At 44.7% G+C, this 21,913-nt stretch overlaps 1 protein-coding gene across 1 annotated transcript in view; it reads right to left on the reverse strand.

The window, feature by feature from the left end:
* LOC124606071 overlaps positions 1–21,913 on the reverse strand; it is an 877,896-nt gene that overhangs the window by 64,073 nt on the left and 791,910 nt on the right. Inside the window, exon 3 of the mRNA XM_047138035.1 lies at positions 21,664–21,808. Coding sequence (XP_046993991.1) covers positions 21,664–21,808 — 145 coding nt within the window. The remainder of the gene's footprint in view (positions 1–21,663; positions 21,809–21,913) is intronic.

Consider the following 21,913-nt stretch of genomic DNA (forward strand, 5'->3'; position numbering starts at 1 on the left):
GTCCACTATTCACTTCCAAACAATGCAATTGTCAAAAAAAAAAAAGTGTGTGAAATCTTATGGGACTTAACTGCTAAGGTCATCAGTCCCTAAGCTTACACACTACTTAACCTAAATTGTCATAAGCACAAACACACACACCCATGCCCGAGGGAGGACTCGAACCTCCGCCTGGACCAGCGGCACAGTCCATGACTATAGCGCCTTAGACCGCTCGGCTGTGCAATTGTCCAAACTTTACTGCCAGAGAGTTCTTCCTCAGATGAAGAACAATGTTTCATATTCTGTATGGCTAGGAAGGCCCTGTATCTGTCTGCTTTTTATCTTTCTTACACAGTACATTATTTGTTAATCTCCTTCCAAAGCAGCAGATTTCCTTCGCATCGTCTACGCCTAGTACGTGGTCCCCAAATTTGGTGTCAAGTTTATCACTAATCACTTTTGTGCTACTGTTCAATACTTTCACTTTTCATTGAAATGTTCTCAATCCATCTTTTGTTCTCATTCGGCTGTTCATTTCTTCAACAGATCTGGCAATTCTTCCTCTTTTCCCAAACAATAACAAAGTCATCAGAGACTCTTACCACTCATATATCTTTTACCCTGAATTTTAATCTCGCTTCTGAACCCTTCTTTCATTTTCGTCATTGCTTGTTCAGTGTTCAAGGAGAGCAGTAAGGGCGAAAGATTACACACCTGTCTTACCCTTACGAATCCGAGCACTTCGTTCTTGGTCTCCATTATAATTGTTGCCAGAGGTTCTTGAAATTATTGCGTGCTACCCGTCTTTCCTTACAGCTTATACCTATTCTGTGAATGTCAAACATTCTCAATGAAGATTTCGAACGCTTCTTTAGTTAAAAAAATTCTTTGAAAGTGACTTGATTATTCCCTCTCTCGCTAGCATTAATACACTCATCGTCAGGCCTGCCTCTCTGGTGCATTTGTCTTTTCGAAAGCCAAACTGATCGTCATTTAACAGACCCGCAATTTTCTTTTCCATTTATGTCTTTATCATGTTATTTTTATTAGCAACTTTATCATGTTATTTTTATTAGCAACTTTGATCCATGAACTGTTAAGCTGCTTATGGGATAGCTCTAGGATTATTTTCCCTTCTTATTCTCAGTATTGTGTAGACGATGTTTTTCCAAAAGTCCAGTCTCATTGATCCTACACACCATGTGTTGTACTCTGGCAAAGAGATAAATGCTTAAATTAAAAATTTAAAAAATGTCCGACACAAAAATCCTCCAAAAATAATAAAATGTGTATTGCCCCTTTAAGTTTATTAAAAGTACCAATACTTTGATCCATTCATGGTCGCGCAGGGGGAGATGTAAGTAAGCAAAAGAATTGGAGGTTAACAGCACCTATTCTTCCTGGAATAGCCTGCTTTGATTATTTCTGAATGTAAACCTCTTCTGCTTAACGTCATTCTTCTATTTCCGCGTGTCCCGCATCCACACCTCAAAATAGCTTAGTGAATTTATAAATGTAAATGTCGTGTGACTAGGGCCTCCCGTTGGGTAGACCGTTCGCCGGGTGCAAGTCTTTCGATTTGACGCCACTTCGTCGACTTGCGATTACTTATTACATAAAATATGAAAACCAGTCATCTCTAACTAGCCTAAAATTGTTGAAGAATAGAGTTATCTATTTGTTTCATATCATATTTTTACATAACTACGCACGAACTTAGTTTCTTACATTAATTTATCTTACGAGACATATGTCCTGCTGTGTTCTGACAATACCATTCTAACTCAAGCTTCGTTAAACCACCTGCGCGAGTTGCGCGGTGTGTGACCAAGTGCGACGACCCCAACAGGCAGTCGCCAGACGGTTGTCGTCTGCATTGCGAATTTTTCGGAGTAAATTAACTGTGATTTAGGTCAACGACTTGAAATTGTTGTTTTGCCTCGCCGAAATCAGCATATTCTGATAATAGATGTTTTTTCATAAATATTGTTACAGTTCAAGATTTTGCCAATAGAATGTTTAAAAATATTTTTAAATTTAGAATATTTTGCAGTTTGCACTGCCAGCTACTATTAGTAACAGAAATGCATTAAACACGATCGTTGTATTTTATCATTGTCAGTTACGTGATTTACGTGTTTCCTTTTTTTTTAATTCACGCATATATTCAATGACTACGTTTCAGTATATATTTAGCTAATTTAGGTAACATATGGGTAATAGGTAGTGGCGATACTTCTAAATCGTCGGAAGAAAGTAGGCTGCCATTGCGTTCTCTTACAATTAGGCTGCCTAAATTATTAGGGCAAAATCATCTGATGTAGTACTGAATTGCAGATCTCAAGAAGAACTGCAAAAAAGTGCGACAGCATGTGTTTATCTTTTGTTGTTGAGACCAGTCACCTTTCTCTGCTTTGCAGATGCTGAAACGAGCGACTTCAAAAGACAAAAATCATCGTTGTTGGTCAACCGTAAAAGATAAACATATATTTTCAAATACTTTCATTTAGATCTTTTTGAGCTCTATTGTCTAGGACTACGTCATTGATGTAGCTCTTATGTATTACGTAGTGTAAATCAAGAGAGCGAACTGGTAAAAAGCGATTTTACGGCACTTAATTAAGCTGTTGGAATTTGAAGGGCTGAACAGACTTTCAAGAAACATAGCTAAGAACAATCCCGATTACACCAGCTTTCAAATTAAAAGACTCCATTAAAGTTGGACCTTTCGGTTGGGAGCTTCGATGCCAAAGACAGATACAAAAATACATATACACACACACACGTTAAACTGTGTTTGCAACAGGGGTTAAAAGCTCGCGTTAGAGTTGCGCTTTTCTGTATTTAGAAACAGAATTCGTGTCTGAGACGGTTGTGCCCGCAACTACCACGATCGTAAAAAACAGTTATTAAGGGTGCCATCAGATGAGCTTCCACTACACAAGTATGTGGAATATAAGAGGGTTTGTTATGACAATTTTTTACTGTCATGGAGGTAGCACATGTAGGTTGAAAATGCGCAAATATGTGAAATTAGATAATAGGTAAAATGTGAAAGAAAGTGATTATTTCAAAAATAAAAACAGCGTATGCAGGTAAATGATTCCCAACTAGAAATTCAAAGTGGCTGTAGATCCGTGTATGCAAAAGATTGTCTACACACCTACTCCAACAATCGTCAGATTATCGCTTCATCCAATGATTTTAGAGATTCCAAGCAATGCTATCCTTCCTTTCCGCCTCTGTTGGTCACAAGTCTCCCAAAGCTCTGTTAAAACCAGACCCTACTACTGAATCTCGCATCTTCCAGTGTAGCGCCAGCCGCCGAGCCGAGTGGACGCGCAGCAGAGCAGCAGCAGGACTTGTGTCATTAACTGTAAATTAATTTAGTCCTTGTTTTTTGTTCACGTGCTTCTGCAAAGAAGTAAACTGTACGTGTGTTTTACTGTGTAGACAAGTGGTTAGAAAATTAATCGTAGTTTTTCTCTTTGCTTTAGTCTTGTGAATAACGTGTGTAGGGCGGCTTCCTAGAGTAAATTTTCCGTGTAGGGAAATTTAATATCTTGCGGAGATCAGAGAAATCTGCACACCAACTTTTAGTGTTACTTCAGTCTCCTGGAATACACTCTTTCAAATTCTGAAGGTGGCAGGGGTAAAATACAGGGAGCGAAAGGCTATTTACAATTTGTACAGAAATCAGATAGCAGTTATAAAGAGTCGAGGGGCATGAAAGGGAAGCAGTGGTGCGGAAGGGAGTGAAACAGGCTTGTAGCCTCTCCCCGATGTTATTCAACCTGTCTATTGAGCAAGCAGTAAAGGAAACAAAAGAAAAATTCACAGTAGGTATTATAATCCATTAGCAAGAAATAAAAACTTTGAGGTTCGCCGATGACATTGTGATTCTTTCAGAGACAACAAAGGACTTGGAAGAGCAGTTGAACGGAATGGACAGTGTCTTAAAAGGAGGATATAAGGTGAACATCAACAAAAGAAAAATGAGGATAATGGAATGTAGTCGAATTAAATCGGATGATGCTGCGGGAATTAGATTCGGAAATGAGACGCTTAAAGCAGTAAAGGAGTTTTGCTATTTGGGGAGCAAAATAACTGATGATGGTCGAAGTAGAGAGGATATAAAATGTAGACTGGCAATGGCAAGGAGAGCGTTTCTGAAGAAGAGAAATTTGTTAACATCGAGTATAGATTTAAGTGTCAGGAAATCGTTTCTCAAAGTATTTGTATGGAGTGTAGCAATGTATGGAAGTGAAACATGGACGATTAATAGTTTGGACACGAAGAGAATAGAAGCTTTAGAAATGTGGTGCTACAGAAGAATGCTGAAGATTAGATGGGTAGATCACAAAAATAAGGAGGAGGTATTCAATAGAATTGGGAAGAAGTGGAGTTTGTGGCACAACTTGACAAGAAGAAGGGACCGGTTGGTACGACATGTTCTGAGGCAGCAAGGGATCACAAATTTAGCATTGAAGGGCAGTGTGGATGGTAAAAATCGTAGAGGGAGACGAAGAGATGAATACACTAAGCAGATTCAGAAGGATGTAGGTTGCAGTAAGTACTGAGAGATGAAGAAACTTGCACAGGATAGAGTAGCTTGGAGAGCTGCATCAAACCAGTCTCAGGACTGAAGACCACAACAACAACAACAACAATAACAACAACTATTCTCCTTTGGTATATTTTCAGACTCAGTAGTGCCATTTGAGACCTTATACCTATTTTATACACAGTACGATATGGCTAGGGACTTTGCTTGATGTGAGCGGACACAAGGAGAGCTGGCTGCCGTCCGTAAACGGCTGGAAGCTGCTGCGTTGGCAACCGTCGACAAGCTTCTAACTACTGCTCGAAGTAGCGGTGACGTCGGGGCGCCAGTGGCGAGACCTGCGACACCTTTGGTGCCACTGGAATCCCCTGGTGACACGGACGTCACTGCGGCTTCCGATTTGCAACATCTGACCGGTCCGTCCTCACTCCAGAGTGGGTGGCAGACAGTGGTGGGTTCGTGTGTCACTGGGCGGAAGGCGGAAGAGGGAGCAGGCCGTGCGGCTGGCTCCCTACGTCTTAGCAACAGATACGAAGTGCTTCCCAGTATTGATGATAACTCTGAGCCAGCAGTGAATGACTCTCCTGCGGTCGATTTTCCTGCCCATTCCGGACAAGTTCAGAGGGTGGGGTATGCTAGTAATTGGGAGCTAAAATGTTAGGCCGGTGATGGAGCCCCTCAAGTAGATAGCACGCAAGGCGAGAAAGAATTCCAATGTGTATTCGGTATGTTTGCGGGAGGTCTCATCCGTGATGTGGATGAGGCCTTTCCGGCGGCTATCGAGCGGACTGGGTGCAACTGGTTGCATGTAGCGGCACATGTCGGCACGAATGACGCCTGCTGCTTGGATTCTGAGGCCATCCTCGGCTCCTTTCGGCGGCTAGCTGATTTGGTGAAGGCAACTAGCAACGCACGAGGGGTGCAGGTTAAGCTGTCTGTTTTTAGCATCGTACCCATGGTTGATTGCGGTCCTCTGGTTTGGAGCAGAGTGGAAGGTCTAAACCAGAGGCTCATACGGCTCTGCGATGATATCGGATGCGAGTTTCTCGACCTCCGCTATTGAGTGCAGAATTGCAGGGTTCCCCTTAAAAGGTCAGACGTGCACTACACGCAGGAAGCTGCTACTAGGGTAGCGGAGTACGTGTAGCGTGCACATGGGGCTTTTTTAGGTTAGAGGACGCCTCCCTTGGGAGCAAACACGATTTACCTGTTAAATTAGCCACAGCGACCTCGGAGATTCTTGGTCCTTGCAGATCAGAGATAGAAAACATTAATATGATTTTAGTAAACTGCAGGAGCATCCAAGGAAAGATCCCAGAATTGGTATCGCTTATTGAAGGTTACAATGCACATATAGTATTGGGCACAGAAAGCTGGTTGAAGCCAGAAGTCAGTGACAACGAAATCCTAAGTTCAGACTGGAATGTTCATCGTAAGGATAGGTTGGTCGCCTATAGTGGCGGCGTGTTTGTTCAGCATCTCCGTAACGCTCTTGCACCAGCTAAACGATCCCGTGACGATACGCGCCGCTCTTCGTTGGATCTTCTCTATCTCCTCTATCAGTCCTCGAGATCCCAGATAGATCGGGCGAAGAAGCTATAGCGTGTGCTTTGGAAGCAAATACGTGTTTTACAACAATGTATATGCACGATATCAAGTTTGACCATTTCTAGGACTTTTCTTTGAAGTGTGTAAGCTTCGAACTGGGTCGAAATAATCATTCACGCAACTGGAACTGTTTCGCGGGTGGCCCGGGGCAGCCTCGAATTTTCGATATTTCCGAACCGGGGCAAAGACATGATAGTGGCACCCTCCACCCCTCCTACTCGAGCGTTTGAGATAGGACGTCAAAAAGTATCAAAATCGATTTTTCAAAAATATATCCATTTTGTAGGGCACAACTTTCTGAAGAGATTGATATACAAAGCATATATGTCGCGAGGAAATGTAAGACATGTTACTTGGTCTTAAATGTGTCAAAGCGCATAGCACGCCTCTTCACACAGCATTCTTCTCTCGCTTTGTGGAATTCAAACGTGTATATTTTGTAATAGGAGCCATCAAACCTATATTCAAGACAATAGAAATTAAAATATCCTCTGGTGCCTCTCTTACTCCCAGTCGACCAGTTCGACATCCTACTCCTCTTAAGAAAAAGCTTCGCAGTTAATACTGGGAGGGATTATTTGTAGAATAAGAACACTTCAGAAAATTTGCGCTCTTTATTGCCTGTGAGCAAATAACTTTCTTTTTTGCGGGCCATAAAATTAAATATGGGATACATAAAACCCGTAAAGACAAGAGACAAGCAAGACAGTACACATTTCTTCAATCCTTAGGTCCCAGCATTTTTTTCTCTCTGATCTTGTTACATCTTTATACGGCATTCTTTCCCTACATGAAAAATGTAAATTTCGTTGGCTGATATTGCAAAAGCTGTTAATACGAAATACCAAAGTCTGGTGTGCTTTCTCGATTTGATTACGTCTATTTTGTCACTGTATGTTAGATGAAACGTAATAGGCCTTTATAATATTGCTGAAATTTTACCATACGCCACATAAGCGAGACTGTTTCTGCACAAATGGTCATTTTTTATCTACCTCATTTACGTTATTAACACGACAGAATATAATTCACGAAGTACCAATACCAAATGCCTATTGGGCCTATTACAACCAAAAAGATTTTTGTTAGCGAATAGTTTCACATTTCATTCATATGCTTCTGTTTCTCAAGCGCGAGATCCAAAAGTTGTAGTAGTAGTAACAGTAGTACGAAATTTTTATATCAATTTGGAATCCTTCATATTCTACCATATAATTTGTGTGATGTCCCTGTTTCTTTTCCTTCCTCGTTCTAGGAAACAGTCTTGTCATCAGTAATTATGTAACTATTCCTGCCATTGTCAAAACTTACTCTCCGGTTAACTTCACTAACCTTGCCAGAATCATCGGTTTAGTTATCGCGCACTTATTCTCCGGCTAGGCGTCATTACGTGTTCCTACAACGGGTTTTACGCGCATTTTCGAGAATAGAACTTAAGCGGCTGTTAACCGGAAAAAGATTATATAATGGTAAGACAGAGATTTAGGAACCAGGTTTTAAATTGTAAGACATTTCCAGGGGCAGATGTGGACTCTGAGCACAATCTATTAGTTATGAACTGTAGATTATAACTGAAGAAACTGCAAAAAGGTGGGAATTTAAGGAGATCGGACCTGGATAAACTGACTAAACCAGAGGTTGTAGAGAGTTTCAGGGAGAGCGTAAGGGAACAATTGACAGGAATGGGGGAAAGAAATACAGTAGAAGAAGAATGGATAGCTTTGAGGGATGAAGTAGTGAAGCCAGCAGAGGATCAAGTAGGTAAAAGGACGAGAGCTAGTGGAAATCCTTGGGTAACAGAAGAAATATTGAATTTAATTGATGAAAGGAGAAAATATAAAAATGCAGTAAATGAAGCAGGCAAAAAGGAATACAAACGTCTCAAAAATGAGATCGACAGGAAGTGCAAAATGGCTAAGCAGGGATGGCTAGAGGACAAATGTAAGGACGTAGAGGCTGATCTCACTGGGGAAGATAATACTGCCTACAGGAAAATTAAAGAGACCTTCGGAGAAAAGAGAACCACTTGTATGAATATCAAGAGCTCAGATGGAAACCCAGTTCTAAGCAAAGAAGGGAAAGAAGAAAGGTGAAAGGAGTATATAGAGGGTATATACAAGGGCGATGTACTTGAGGACAATATTGTGGAAATGGAAGAGGATGTAAATGAAGATGAAATGGCAGATATGATTCTGCTTGAAGAGTTTGACAGAGCACTGAAAGATCTGAGTCAAAACAAGGCCCCGGGAGTAGCCAACATTCCCTTAGAACTACTGACAGCTTTGGGAGAGCCAGTCCTGACAAAACTCTACCATCTGGCGAGCAAGATGTATGAGACAGGTGAAATACCCTCAGACTTCAAGAAGAATGTAATAATTCCAATCCCAAAGAAACCACGAGTTGACAGATGTGAAAATTACCGAACTATCAGTTTAATAAGTCACTACTGGAAAATACTAACGCGAATTCTTTACAGACGAGTGAAAAAACTAGTAGAAGCCGACCTCGGGGAACATCAGTTTGGATTCCGTAAATATTGGAACACGTGAGGCAATACTGACCCTACAACTTATCTTAGAAGCTAGATTAAGGAAAGGCAAACCTACGTTTCTAGCATTTGTAGACTTAGAGAAAGCTTTTGACAATGTTGACTGGAATACTCTCTTTCAAATTCTGAAGGTGGCAGGGGTAAAATACAGGAAGCGAAAGGCTATTTACAATTTGTACGGAAACCATATGGCAGTTATAAGAGTCGAGGGACATAAAAGGGAAGCAGTGGTTGGGAAGGGAGTGAGACAGGGTTGTACCCTCTCCCCGATGTTATTCAATCTGTATGTTGAGCAACCAGTGAAGGAAACAAAAGTAGGAATTAAAATCCATGGAGAAGAAATAAAAACTTTGAGGTTCGCCAATGACATTGTGTCAGAGACAGCAAAGGACTTGGAAGAGCAGTTGAACGGAATGGATAGTCTCTTGAATGGAGGATATAAGATGAACATCAACAAAAGCAAAACGAGGATAATAGAATGTAGTCGAATTAAGTCAGGTGATGCTGAGGGAATGAGATTAGGAAATGAGACACTTAAAGTAGTAAAAGAGTTTTGCTATTTGGGGAGCAAAATAACTGATGATGGTCGAAGTAGAGGGGATATAAAATGTAGACTGGCAATGGCAAGGGAAGCGTTTCTGAAGAAGAGAAATTTGTTAACATCGAGTATAGATTTAAGTGTCAGGAAGTCGTTTCTGAAAGTATTTGTATGTAGTGTATGGAAGTGAAACATGGACGATAACTAGTTTGGACAAGGAGAGAATAGAAGCTTTCGAAATGTGGCGCTACAGAAGAATGCTGAAGATTAGATGGGTATATCACATAACTAATGTGGAGGTATTGAATAGGATTGGGGAGAAGTTTGTGGCACAACTTGACTATAAGGAGGGATCGGTTGGTAGGACATGTTCTGAGGCATCTAGGGATCACCAATTTAGTATTGGAGGGCAGCGTGGAGGGAGACCAAGAGATGAATATACCAAGTAGATTCAGAAGGATGTAGGTTGCAGTAGGTACTGGGAGATGAAGAAGCTTGCACAGGATAGAGTAGCATGGAGAGCTGCATCAAACCAGTCTCAGGACTGAAGACCACAACAACAACAACCGGGATCTGTGCAAGTGGCCCTTGGTGGTGTACGGATATGGCAAAAATTTTCTGGCAAAATTTCAATTTCTTGGATACACCGAGAAGGTAATATGTAATCTTTCTTACCCGTTATTCCTATTAGTCGATTATTTCCACTCTGGCAGTCTGAATCTATGGATTTCGCAAATAATTATAACAAGGCTTATCATTCGCACACCCAGTCAGCCACATAAACAGCGATTAGTATTATTCACCCGTTCGGGTTTATTCAGCTCAGCCCGTATCGTCCCGCCTCCTTTTAACCGCGGAAAAGTTTTTTTTTTATTTCTAGATGCGACGGGGATTCCCTGGTAGAGACATCACTAACACTATGCACTTATTCAAGAATCAACATATGATTCGTTCAGAAATGTATTCAAAAACCAACGGATGCGTTTCAAAATCATATGAATAATCGATAGATTAACGTGCGCTGGATGCAAGGAGCTTTTTGAAACACGGTTTTTTTCTTGAAGAATATGAATTTGGCTCCCCTTGAAATTAGCGCCCGGGGCTGATATCCCCGCTTCGAACTTTACTCCGGAGATATATAAGTGCCGCGTATTTCATATTGTGCGCATTCTGGAACTTCAATCCTACGACACAGCCCACGACAACACCAGCGACAGTACGGGAGTCTTATCATTATGTGCATCACATGCATTGTGATTGTGAACAAATTGGACTGTAATAAAATTGGGACTTTGTACGGGCGCTAATGACCGCGCAATTGAGCGTCCCACAAACCAATCGTCATCATCATCAACAACAACAGAAATTGGACATTATGTAAGAGGAAGACAAGACAAACATACAAGTAATGGCATACTTAAAGAAAGAAGATAATGACAGTCTGCAAATAAATACAATATCCGAATGTAAATGGTTCAATATTATAAAACACTCTGGACGGATGTACGAGATATACAGGTGATTCTATCTGAACCAGATAGGTGTATAGACTTAATACCGTTGGCGGAGCTACAGCATGCAGTAGAGTCCAGCAAGAAGAGCAAGACTCCAGGGTGTGACAAAACTAATACAGAAGTAATAAAATATGCACAACAGATTATCTCCATTAGGAAAGTGGGTGCACTCAGCGACTGGTTATGTAATTTATAAATGATAGAGCGCAGCAATCAGTCGTCCTTCATTATCAGTGCACTGTTTTACAAACTCGATGCATGTTAGTTCTCCGATGTTCGGGCATCAATCACAGTTCTCTGAATCACGTCGAATGAATCACGTTGAATGACTGGCGTTCACTTGTGTTAACGTACCTCTGCAGTGCCTGAGCGACGTTATTATCGTCGCCGTTGGCGGCGCATTGTTCCTGTGTACAAGTCTTTGAAATCAATAGACATTGACCTTGCTGGCTAATTCAATAAGCGGCAGCTTATTGGTGGTCCAAATGTCCTTCGTGGGCTGAGAATGCAGTTCACATGTAATGTCAGTGCTTTTTTGGAGGCAGTACATGGTTGATCTTGGCTGTTGTATGGGGGAACCATGCAGACTGTGGTGGCCTTGAAGCTTTCCCTGATGCAAATATTCTTGGATGGAAGACGCGGAGTGTGGCAGAGAGTACAGGTCCCATGTGGTACTTTGGCTCCAGATAAGCCCTTTATTTTGACAACAACAAGAAAGAAGAAGCTGAGTTCTGACGAACACTTGTTTATTTGGGCCAAAGTAGGGTATAACATCTGTAGAGTAAGATTACAAAAAAAAGGGCTCTGAGCACTACGGGACAACATCTGTGGTCATCAGTCCGCTAGAACTTAGAACTACTTAAACCTAACTAACCTATGGACATCACACACATCCATGCCCAAGGCAGGATTCGAACCTGCGATCGTAGCGGTCACGCGGCTCCATACTGAAGCTCCTAGAACCGCTCGGCCACACCGGCCGGCAGTAAGATTACAACAGAGATTACTAAAGTTCTATAAGGTTATAGTCTACCCGTGGTCTAGATACAGTCGGCTCTCAGCCGTGCTAGCGTGCGGAGCTGCTCCGCGCGCCGTCCGACGCTCCGCTCTCGGCGGTGTTTACTTCCGCGTCGCGGTGTTTGTGTATATCGAGTCCAGTACTAACGTACACCATGGCGCACTCGTACCGCCGTGCAACGATCAAAGTAACGTTTCAGGCCGAACATCCACGACCCAGAGCTTTCGAAGTCGAACAGTTCATACGTGAGGATCTACGTTTGAACCCCCAGGACGTAATCGGTATACATTTTTCCATCACTGGAAGTGTTGTCTACATCAAGATGTCGACGGAGGAAATTTGCAATGACATAATTCACCGTCATGCCACCGGACTGAAATTTAAACACTCTGATGGACATATGGGTCTGTGACAGTCGCCCATGCTGGATTCGGTCTCCGGACATTGCGGGTGTTTGAGCTCCCGTTCGAGGTGCCTCAGGATGTGGTCATTGCCGCTTTCCAACCATATGGCACCGTCTTGGGTCACGTCGCGGAGAAGTGGCAAACATTTACGACCTACCCCGTATTAAATGGCGTCCGGCAAATAAAAATTGAGCTGACGAAACATGTCCCATCGTACCTGCTGATTGGTGGTGTGAGGGCCATCGTCATGTACGATGGACAGCCACGAACGTGCGCAGGATGTGGCCAGGAGGGACATGTACGTTCCGAATGCTTACACCGCCGTTTAATACAGACGCCGTTACGTGAAGAGACCCAGGCTTCGACGGTCACATCCTTACCCATCACCTACGCCAAGGTTGCACAGGACCCCGTCGTACCAATCTCGATTGCGCCAGCAGCATCGTCAACGCCACCCGCCGCAGCACAACGCGCCGACGACAGAAGCACGGCGTCGCCTACAGTGCTCGCTTCAGGACCGTCCGGCTTGCAGACCGAAACCGATGTTCCTGTTGGAACCATGGACGTCGACCTCGGTGTCGTGCCGACGTCTGCCTTTGTCCAGACGGGATCGGCGTCAGACGACGGGCGACCACATTCTGATTCAGAAGGCCACATCAGAAAACAGTGGTCGCCTCGCAAACACAGGAAACGACGACGAACGCCTTCCGATGACGCCCTTTCTCAGACGGCCCCGCGAGATGTCGACCTGATGTCTGACGGTGACCTCCCACATTGCGTCCAGTCACTCGATGCGGCAGCAACAGGCGCCCCTCCTGTGACGCCTACTCTCCCAGCCTGGGACGTGTCCTCGTCGTTGTCAACGAATGATGACGGCGGTCCCCCTGCCACTCATGCTGCGGAATCCACAACACCCGTTCCGGAAGTACGTGACCGTCACATGTCTACGTCGTCAGCTTCCTGGGCCGATGACGTTGAAGAAGAAGTGGAGCAGACTGCCAGCGTGTCTACACAGGAGTCCACCTCGGCGACACTGGGGCTGGCGCCCCGCCAGTAATTATCACCACTGCGGGACCACCGGCGGGTCTCCACCTGCCGGCTACTTTTACCGCACGTTCTGCAAATACTGAGGATGGCCGTACATAGCAATATCGTATCGCCACGATGAATCTTCCCACCATTCGTGCCCCCCATAAACTGGCCATGTTCAGAGACACTATTTACTCTGCGGATGTGGATATAGCGCTCTTACAAGAGGTGTTTGTGGCTGACTTCCTAGTTCCCACCGGATACAACGCCCATGTTTCCCCCGCATCCGACACCGGTAGCGGCGTCGCCATCCTGCTACGTGACGGACTCCCTGCAGAGGACGTCATCTACCTCCCCACTGCGCGAGGTATGGCCCTCACACTGTTCGGCGTGCGTATTATTAATATCTACGCTCCGTACGGCACTGGCCGCCGTCATGACCGACAAACTTTTTTTGCCGAAAGCGTCACACCCCTCTTCACCGGTCCGCAGGACGATTTGGTACTCGGTGGGGATTTTAACTCGACACAAGAGCCCGCGGACCAACTCCCGCGACATTCCCCTTGTGCATCTCTCTCAGTGGTCATCGACCGTCTACGACTTGTTGACACATGGAAGAAGCTCCGCCGGCCGAAGTGGCCGTGCGGTTAAAGGCGCTGCAGTCTGGAACCGCGAGACCGCTACGGTCGCAGGTTCGAATCCTGCCTCGGGCATGGATGTTTGTGATGTCCTTAGGTTAGTTAGGTTTAACTAGTTCTATGTTCTAGGGGACTAATGACCTCAGCAGTTGAGTCCCATAGTGCTCAGAGCCATTTGAACCATTTGAAGAAGCTCCACGGAAATCAACCGGGCTATACATTCTACACCTCTCACTCGTCAAGCCGCATAGATCGCACCTACGTTACCCGCTCCCTTGCTGATGGCACACGTCGTGCGGAAGTCTGGCCCTTGGCCTTTTCCGACCATGATGCGTACCTCTGTGACGTCACTCTCGCCCGACAGCAAGTGTGGCATAGTCGTGGTCTGTGGAAACTCAATGTCGCTCACCTGACCTCCTCAGACTGTCGCCGTATGGTCGAAGAAGCGTGGGCACGCTGCCACCATCGTCGAGAAGCCTATGACTCCACCTTATCATGGTGGCTCTCCTGCGCAAAGCCGACCCTCAGGAAGACTCTGATGAGTTATGGGAAGGAATTAAAGTCTTGGCAAACTAATACCCTGCACTTCTACTACACCATTCTACGTGACTGTACGACGATGCCTTTTTCGCCAGCCCGGCAGTCGATGGTCCATCGCACGAAAGCGCAGATCTCCTTGATCATGCGGTGTCACTTGGAAGGCACTGTAGTCCGTTCTCGAGCTTCTAATCGAATCACTCGAGAACGTCCGTCGATGTACCACCTCCTTCAGGAAAGACAACGACGACGACGAGCTCTGATCCAAGTCCTCACTGATGTGGAAGGGCGCCGGCACGACACCCAACAAAGCATCGGTCGTACTCTCCATGTTCATTTTGCCGGGCTATACGCAGCCGTACCGCATTCTACAGCACTGATCACAGAAGTCGCTCAGCTTACTACGAACACTCTTCCGGAGGATGCAGTGCATGACCTCCAAGACGACGTAACCACGGATGAAGTGGTAGATGCTATCAAGGCGGGTTGCGATAACAGATCTCCTGGACCTGACGGTATAGCCATTGAATTTTATAAAAGTTTTCACTATTTGTTGGCTTCCACGTGGACGGCAATCGCACAAGAGCTGATGTCACCCATGACAGTGGTCCCGAGCGCCTTCCTAGAAGGCATTATTATCCCCGTACATAAACCGCGCGGGTTATCGAGGGTCCAGGACTATCGACCAATTACTTTGCTCAACAGCGACATGAAAATATTCACACGGCTACTGGCATCGCGACTCAAGAAGGTCGCACGTTACGTCACATCCTGCGACCAGACTTCCCTAGGAGGCGACAACAACATCCGTACGGCCCTTTGCCGTTACAGAGACATGATAGCATTAGCGCATTATCAGCGTCTCCGTGGCGCCTTGGCTTCACTGGACTTTAGCCAGGCTTTCGACCGTGTTGACCACTTCTATTTACGGACAGTGCTTCAGCATATGGGTTTTCCTGGCGGTATTGTCACAGTGGTTATGCGCCTGTTGAGTAGTGAAACCTCTAAAATCATGTACAATGGTCGCCTAACACCGCCCCTGGTCATCGCACGATCTGTATGCTTTCGCCTTGGAACCCCTGCTCCAGGGCATGCGCCAACGTTTGGACGGTATGGCTGTGCACGGCCACCGTTTTTGTTGTACAGTCTACGCAGACGACATATCTGCGCAGTGAAGATGAAGTACGAGCAGCACTGACATGGGTGGCGACTTACGGCGAAGCGTCGGAGATCCGTCTCAACGTGTCAAAATCCACGGTCCTGCTCATTGGTGAGGGCTTGCCGGAGAGATGCGCTGCCCCCCTTAGTGTCGCCGCCACCATACGGTGTCTTGGACTTGATTTCACAACAGACCTACGCCGCTCAGCGACTATCAATGGTAGACGCTTGCTACAGACAATCAGAGCAAATCTCGCAGATCACCGGCTACGAGCTCTCGACGTTATCCAACGCGCGCAATACGTGAACATGTATCATGCTTCCCGTATACCACACGTGGCTCAAGTACTACCAGTCCCAAATCTCCTGGCGCGACGACTGTTGATGGCTTTCGGCTCCTTCGTCAGCTCGGGGATGTTATTCAAGGTGCAGTATGAATCCCTTGCACTGCCACGAGATCGTGGCGGGGTGGGATTCATACACGTGCAGACTCGTGTCAAGGCACATACGTCCGCTCCCAACTAAAACTTTGGCATCGTTGCCCGCAGAGTCTTACTAGCCTCCTGCTTCACAACTTTGCACCGGCCTCCTTGTCCGCCCCAGTACTAGTATCAACCATTCCAACCCCCTTTTATTACATCCAACGATTTTTCCTGGAGTTCAGTTATATCTACCGGTCCTTACCACTTACACGTTTGTACCTCACGAAAACAGTCTCCGAATCGTTACAACAGTTCCGCCCGTCCAACCCCATCGAACATAAGTATCCACAGTACGTGTGGCGACACATATGGAAGGCGATCCATGAGCGTTTTCTCGAATCAGACGTTCAATCAGCGTGGTACATCACTGTGAATGGCAAACAAGTTAACCGAGATCGTCTGCACCGCATCCATCTCACCGTTTCATCCCTCTGCACCCACTGTGGAGTGGATGACACGGATGTCCACCGGTTCCACTGTGGCACAGCGTTCGAAGTCTGGACACTCGCGCGGCGAATTTTGGCGTTTCTTACTCGCCAGACACCGGCTCAGATCGACGTCCACATGGTTTTGTACCCCGATAAGACTTTCTACACCTCCACCAAAACTCACTCTGTGAATTGGATCTGTGGCCACACGATTCGCTATCTTTTTACTTCTGGCGACAAGTCTACGATAGGATATTGGACTTATCTCAACGAACAACACTGCGTCCTGATACGCAACCCACGCTATAAGCAATATTTTTCCAATTTCTTACGGAGCACTTTCGATGACCCACCTAGTAGCTGGAACGACCAAGCCCTGAGAAGCTGAAAACTGTATAACCCGAACCGAACTGAATAGATCTGCTACCCAGAACCCACGCCTACGCCATGAGAAGACAGGTTTGGACGAGCTGGCATGCTGTAGGCGGAGACACTTCAGGAGCTCCTGTAAGAAATGGTCTTTAGCTACAAGTCGCACGACGACTTTGATTAAAAAAATAGCTTATTATACCTCAAAATTTGTTCTTAAAGGAAAAAGAAATTTGATTTAGGCTTTGAGAAACCTTTTTTGTTCCAAAAGATTGCTTCTTCGCCAAAAAGCCCGAAGGAGATTCATTTTTGTTTACTGGAAGGAGAAACCAGTATAATTGGTGTCTTTGTTTTCTTTTGAAAAAAGGGGGTAGCGTCTTGATTCATAATCAAAAACGTCTTCGGTCCCGGGTTCGATCCCCGCCACTGCCTAAATTTTGATAAATAATCAGCATTGGCGGCCGAAGACTTCCGGCATAAGAAGTCAACCTCATTCTGCCAACGGCCTTGTCAAAGAGGGCGGGAGCGGATAGAGGTTCAGGGCACTCTCTTGTCCTAGGGTTGGGAAATTGCCCCTAAAGGCGGAAGAATCAGCAATGATCAACGACATGAGGATGCAGAAGGCAATGGAAACCACTGCATTAAAGACACGTAACGTGTATCCACAGTACATGTGGCCTGTAATTGAAGAAGTGTCATGATGATCTCTCCATTGGCAAAAGATTCCGGAAGAGTCCCCCATTCGGATCTCCGGGAGGGGACTGCCAAGGGGGAGGTTACCATGAGAAAAAACGTTGAATAATCAACGAAAGGATAACGTTCTACGAGTCGGGGCGTGGAATGTCAAAAGCTTGAACGTGGTAGGGAAACTGGAAAATCTGAAAAGGGAAATGCAAAGGCTCAATCTAGATATAGTAGGGGTCAGTGAAGTGAAGTGGAAAGAAGACAAGGATTTCTGGTCAGACGAGTATCGGGTAATATCAACAGCAGCAGAAAATGGTATAACAGGTGTAGGATTCGTTATGAATAGGAAGGTAGGGCAGAGGGTGTGTTACTGCGAACAGTTCAGTGACCGGGTTGTTCTAATCAGAATCGACAGCAGACCAACACCGACAACGATTGTTCAGGTATACATGCCGACGTCGCAAGCTGAAGATGAACAGATAGAGAAAGTGTATGAGGATATTGAAAGGGTAATGCAGTACGTAAAGAGGGACGAAAATCTAATAGTCATGGGCGACTGGAATGCAGTTGTAGGGGAAGGAGTAGAAGAAAAGGTTACAGGAGAATATGGGCTTGGGACAAGGAATGAAAGAGGAGAAAGACTAATTGAGTTGTGTAACAAGTTTCAGCTAGTAATAGCGAATACCCTGTTCAAGAATCACAAGAGGAGGAGGTATGCTTGGAAAAGGCCGGGAGACACGGGAAGATTTCAATTAGATTACATCACGGTCAGACACAGATTCCGAAATCAGAGACTGGATTGTAAGGCGTACCCAGGAGCAGATATAGATTCAGATCACAATATAGTAGTGATGAAGAGTAAGCTGAAGTTCAAGACATTAGTCAGGAAGAATCAATACACAAATAAGTGGGATAGAGCAATAAGGAATAGCGCAGTAGGCAGTACAGTTGAAGAGGAATGGACGTCTCTAAAAAGGGCCATCACAGAAGTTGGGAAGGAAAACATAGCTACAAAGAAGGTAGCTGCGAAGAAACCATGGGTAACAGAAGAAATACTCAGTGGATTGATGAAAGGAGGAAGTACAAACATGTTCCGGGAAAATCAGGAATACAGAAATACAAGTCGCTGAGGAATGAAAAATAGGAAGTGCAGGGAAGCTAAGACGAAATGGCTGCAGGAAAAATGTGAAGACATCGAAAAAGATATTATTGTTGGAAGGACAGACTCAGCATACAGGAAAGTCAAAACAACCTTTGGTGACATTAAAAGCAACGGTGGTAAGATTAAGAGTGCAACTGGAATCCCACTGTTAAATGCAGAGGAGAGAGCAGATAGGTGGAAAGAATACATTGAAAGCCTCTATGAGGGTGAAGATTTGTCTGATGTGATAGAAGAAGAAACAGGAGTCGATTTAGAAGAGATAGGGGATCCAGTATTAGAATCGGAATTTAAAAGAGCTTTGGAGGACTTACGGTCAAATAAGGCAGAAGGGATAGATAACATTCCATCAGAATTTCTAAAATCATTGGGGGAAGTGGCAACAAAACGACTATTCACGTTGGTGTGTAGAATATATGAGTCTGGCGACATACCATCTGACTTTCGGAAAAGCATCATCCACACAATTCCGAAGACGGCAAGAGCTGACAAGTGCGAAAATTATCGCACAATCAGCTTAACAGCTCATGCATCGAAGCTGCTTACAAGAATAATATACAGACGAATGGAAAAGAAAATTGATAATGCGCTAGGTGACGATCAGTTTGGCTTTAGGAAACGTAAAGGGACGAGAGAGGCAATTCTGACGTTACGGCTAATAATGGAAGCAAGGCTAAAAAAAAAAATCAAGACACTTTCATAGGATTTGTCGACCTGAAAAAAGCGTTCGACAACATAAAATGGTGCAAGCTGTTCGAGATTCTGAAAAAAAGTAGGGGTAAGCTATAGGGAGAGACGGGTCATATACAATATGTACACCAACCAAGAGGGAATAATAAGAGTGGACGATCAAGAACGAAGTGCTCGTATTAAGAAGGGTGTAAGACAAGACTGTAGCCTTTCACCCCTACTCTTCAATCTGTACATCGAGGAAGCAATGATGGAAATAAAAGAAAGGTTCAGGAGTGGAATTAAAATACAAGGTGAAAGGATATCAATGATACGATTCGCTGATGACATTGCTATCCTGAGTGAAAGTGAAGAACAATTAAATGATCTGCTAAACGGAATGAACAGTCTAATGAGTAAATCGGAGAAAGACGAAGGTAATGAGAAGTAGTAGAAATGAGAACAGCGAGAAACTTAACATCAGAATTGATGGTCACGAAGTCAATGAAGTTAAGGAATTCTGCTACCTAGGCAGTAAAATAACCAATGACGGACGGAGCAAGGAGGACATCAAAAGCAGACTCGCTGTGGCAAAGAAGGCATTTCTGGTCAAGAGAATTCTACTAATATCAAATACCGGCCTTAATTTGAGGAAGAAGTTTCTGAGGATGTACGTCTGGAGTACAGCATTGTATGGTAGTGAATCATGGCCTGGTGAAAACCGGAACAGAAGAGAATCGAAGCATTTGAGATGTGGTGCTATAGACGAATGTTGAAAATTAGGTGGACTGATAAGGAAGGAATGAGGAGGTTCTACGCAGAATCGGAGAGGAAAGGAATATGTGGAAAACACTGATAAGGAGAAGGGACAGGATGATAGGACATCTGCTAAGACATGAGGGAATGACTTCCATGGTACTAGAGGGAGCTGTAGAGGGCAAAGCCGCCCGCGGTGGCCGTGCGGTTCTGGCGCTGCAGTCCGGAACCGCGGGGCTGCTACGGTCGCAGGTTCGAATCCTGCCTCGAGCATGGGTGTGAGTGATGTCCTTAGGTTAGTTAGGTTTAAGTAGTTCTAAGTTCTAGGGGACTTATGACCTAAGATGTTGAGTCCCATAGTGCTCAGAGCCATTTGAACCATTTTTGTAGAGGGCAAAAACTGTAGAGGAAGACAGAGATTGGAATACGTCAAGCAAATAATTGAGGACGTAGGTTGCAAGTGCTACGCTGAGATGAAGAGGTTAGGACAGGAAAGGAATTCGTGGCGGGCCGCATCAAACCAGTCAGTAGACTGATGACCAATAAAAATAAGGTTATGACTATATCAGCTCTGCTCTATGGATGCGAAAACTGGCCTACTAAGGAGAGGGATGAAAAGAGAAAAGAGGTATGTGAAACGAATTTCCTTATATATCTTCATGGATATACAGGGTGTTTATAAATGAATACAGAGGTTTTAACTCTTTATAATATTTATTATATTAAACTAACAGCTATAAATGATATGTTAAATGAAAGAGAAACTCAGACAGTTTTACCAAGATCTTTGTAAATGTTCAATGTGAGAACCATTTGTCACACGGCTCACATCAAGTCTATAGCCGAATTCTTCCCAAACGTTGATAAGTGTTTTACTGATTGTAGTGACAGCTGCTTCTATCCGATTTCTTAATTTAGGGAGGCCTTCTGATAGCGGAGGCATGTACGCACGATCCTTAATAAAGCCCCAAAGGAAAAAAATCGCATGGCGTTAGGTTGGGTGAACGTGGAGGCCATGGAAAGTAAGCCCTGTCATTGTGCCCCCTTGCGGCCTATCCAGCGCACGGCTATAGACTTTTTGTGTGCCGTGTGACAAATGGTGCTCACATTGAACATTTATAAGGTTCTTGGTAAAACTGGTTGAGTTGCTCTTTCATTTGACATATCATTTGTAACTGTAAGTTTAATGTAATAAATATTATAAAGCGTTAAAACCCCGATATTCACTTATAAACGGCTAAAAAGAGAAATGATGACATCCGAGCTGAAGTAAGTATTCAGAACATAATTTACTTAAAAAAACAATATCAGTTGACATAGGAAGAACATAAAGACCATACACCAGATGGAATAATCACTAAAGCCATGAAACAATATAAATCAAGGTCAATGAAGAGATGCCTCGACCAATTTTGAAGGAGACGGAACTGACCAAAAGGTCCAATCCTTGATGTAGTCATAGATGTACATATAACGGGTCAGCAGCATCGCGCGTAATATCACATAAACGAAATGTCACTGTGCGTGCTGCAGGGAAAGTTAGTGAGAGATCGCAGCGAGTAGCGGCGCGCTCCTCACCTGTCTTCAACGAGGAACTTGTCGACGCCGTCGGTGTCCACGCAGCGGCCCTTGGTCTCGAGCACGGACGCGTTGACGGTGATGAGGTTCGGCACACCCGACTGGAACCAGCGGCCCGTCCACCCTCCCGGGAACTGGCACGCCCCTGCAACACAGCAGCAGGCGTCTTGTGCAGCAGCCAGACCTCTGAGCGGACGACATGAATGACAACTTACTGGCATAACAGTAGGAAAACGTTGACCCTCACATA

The sequence above is a fragment of the Schistocerca americana genome, chromosome 3 (assembly GCF_021461395.2).
Source record: "Schistocerca americana isolate TAMUIC-IGC-003095 chromosome 3, iqSchAmer2.1, whole genome shotgun sequence".
In the NCBI taxonomy this organism is placed as follows: Eukaryota; Metazoa; Arthropoda; class Insecta; order Orthoptera; family Acrididae; genus Schistocerca; species Schistocerca americana.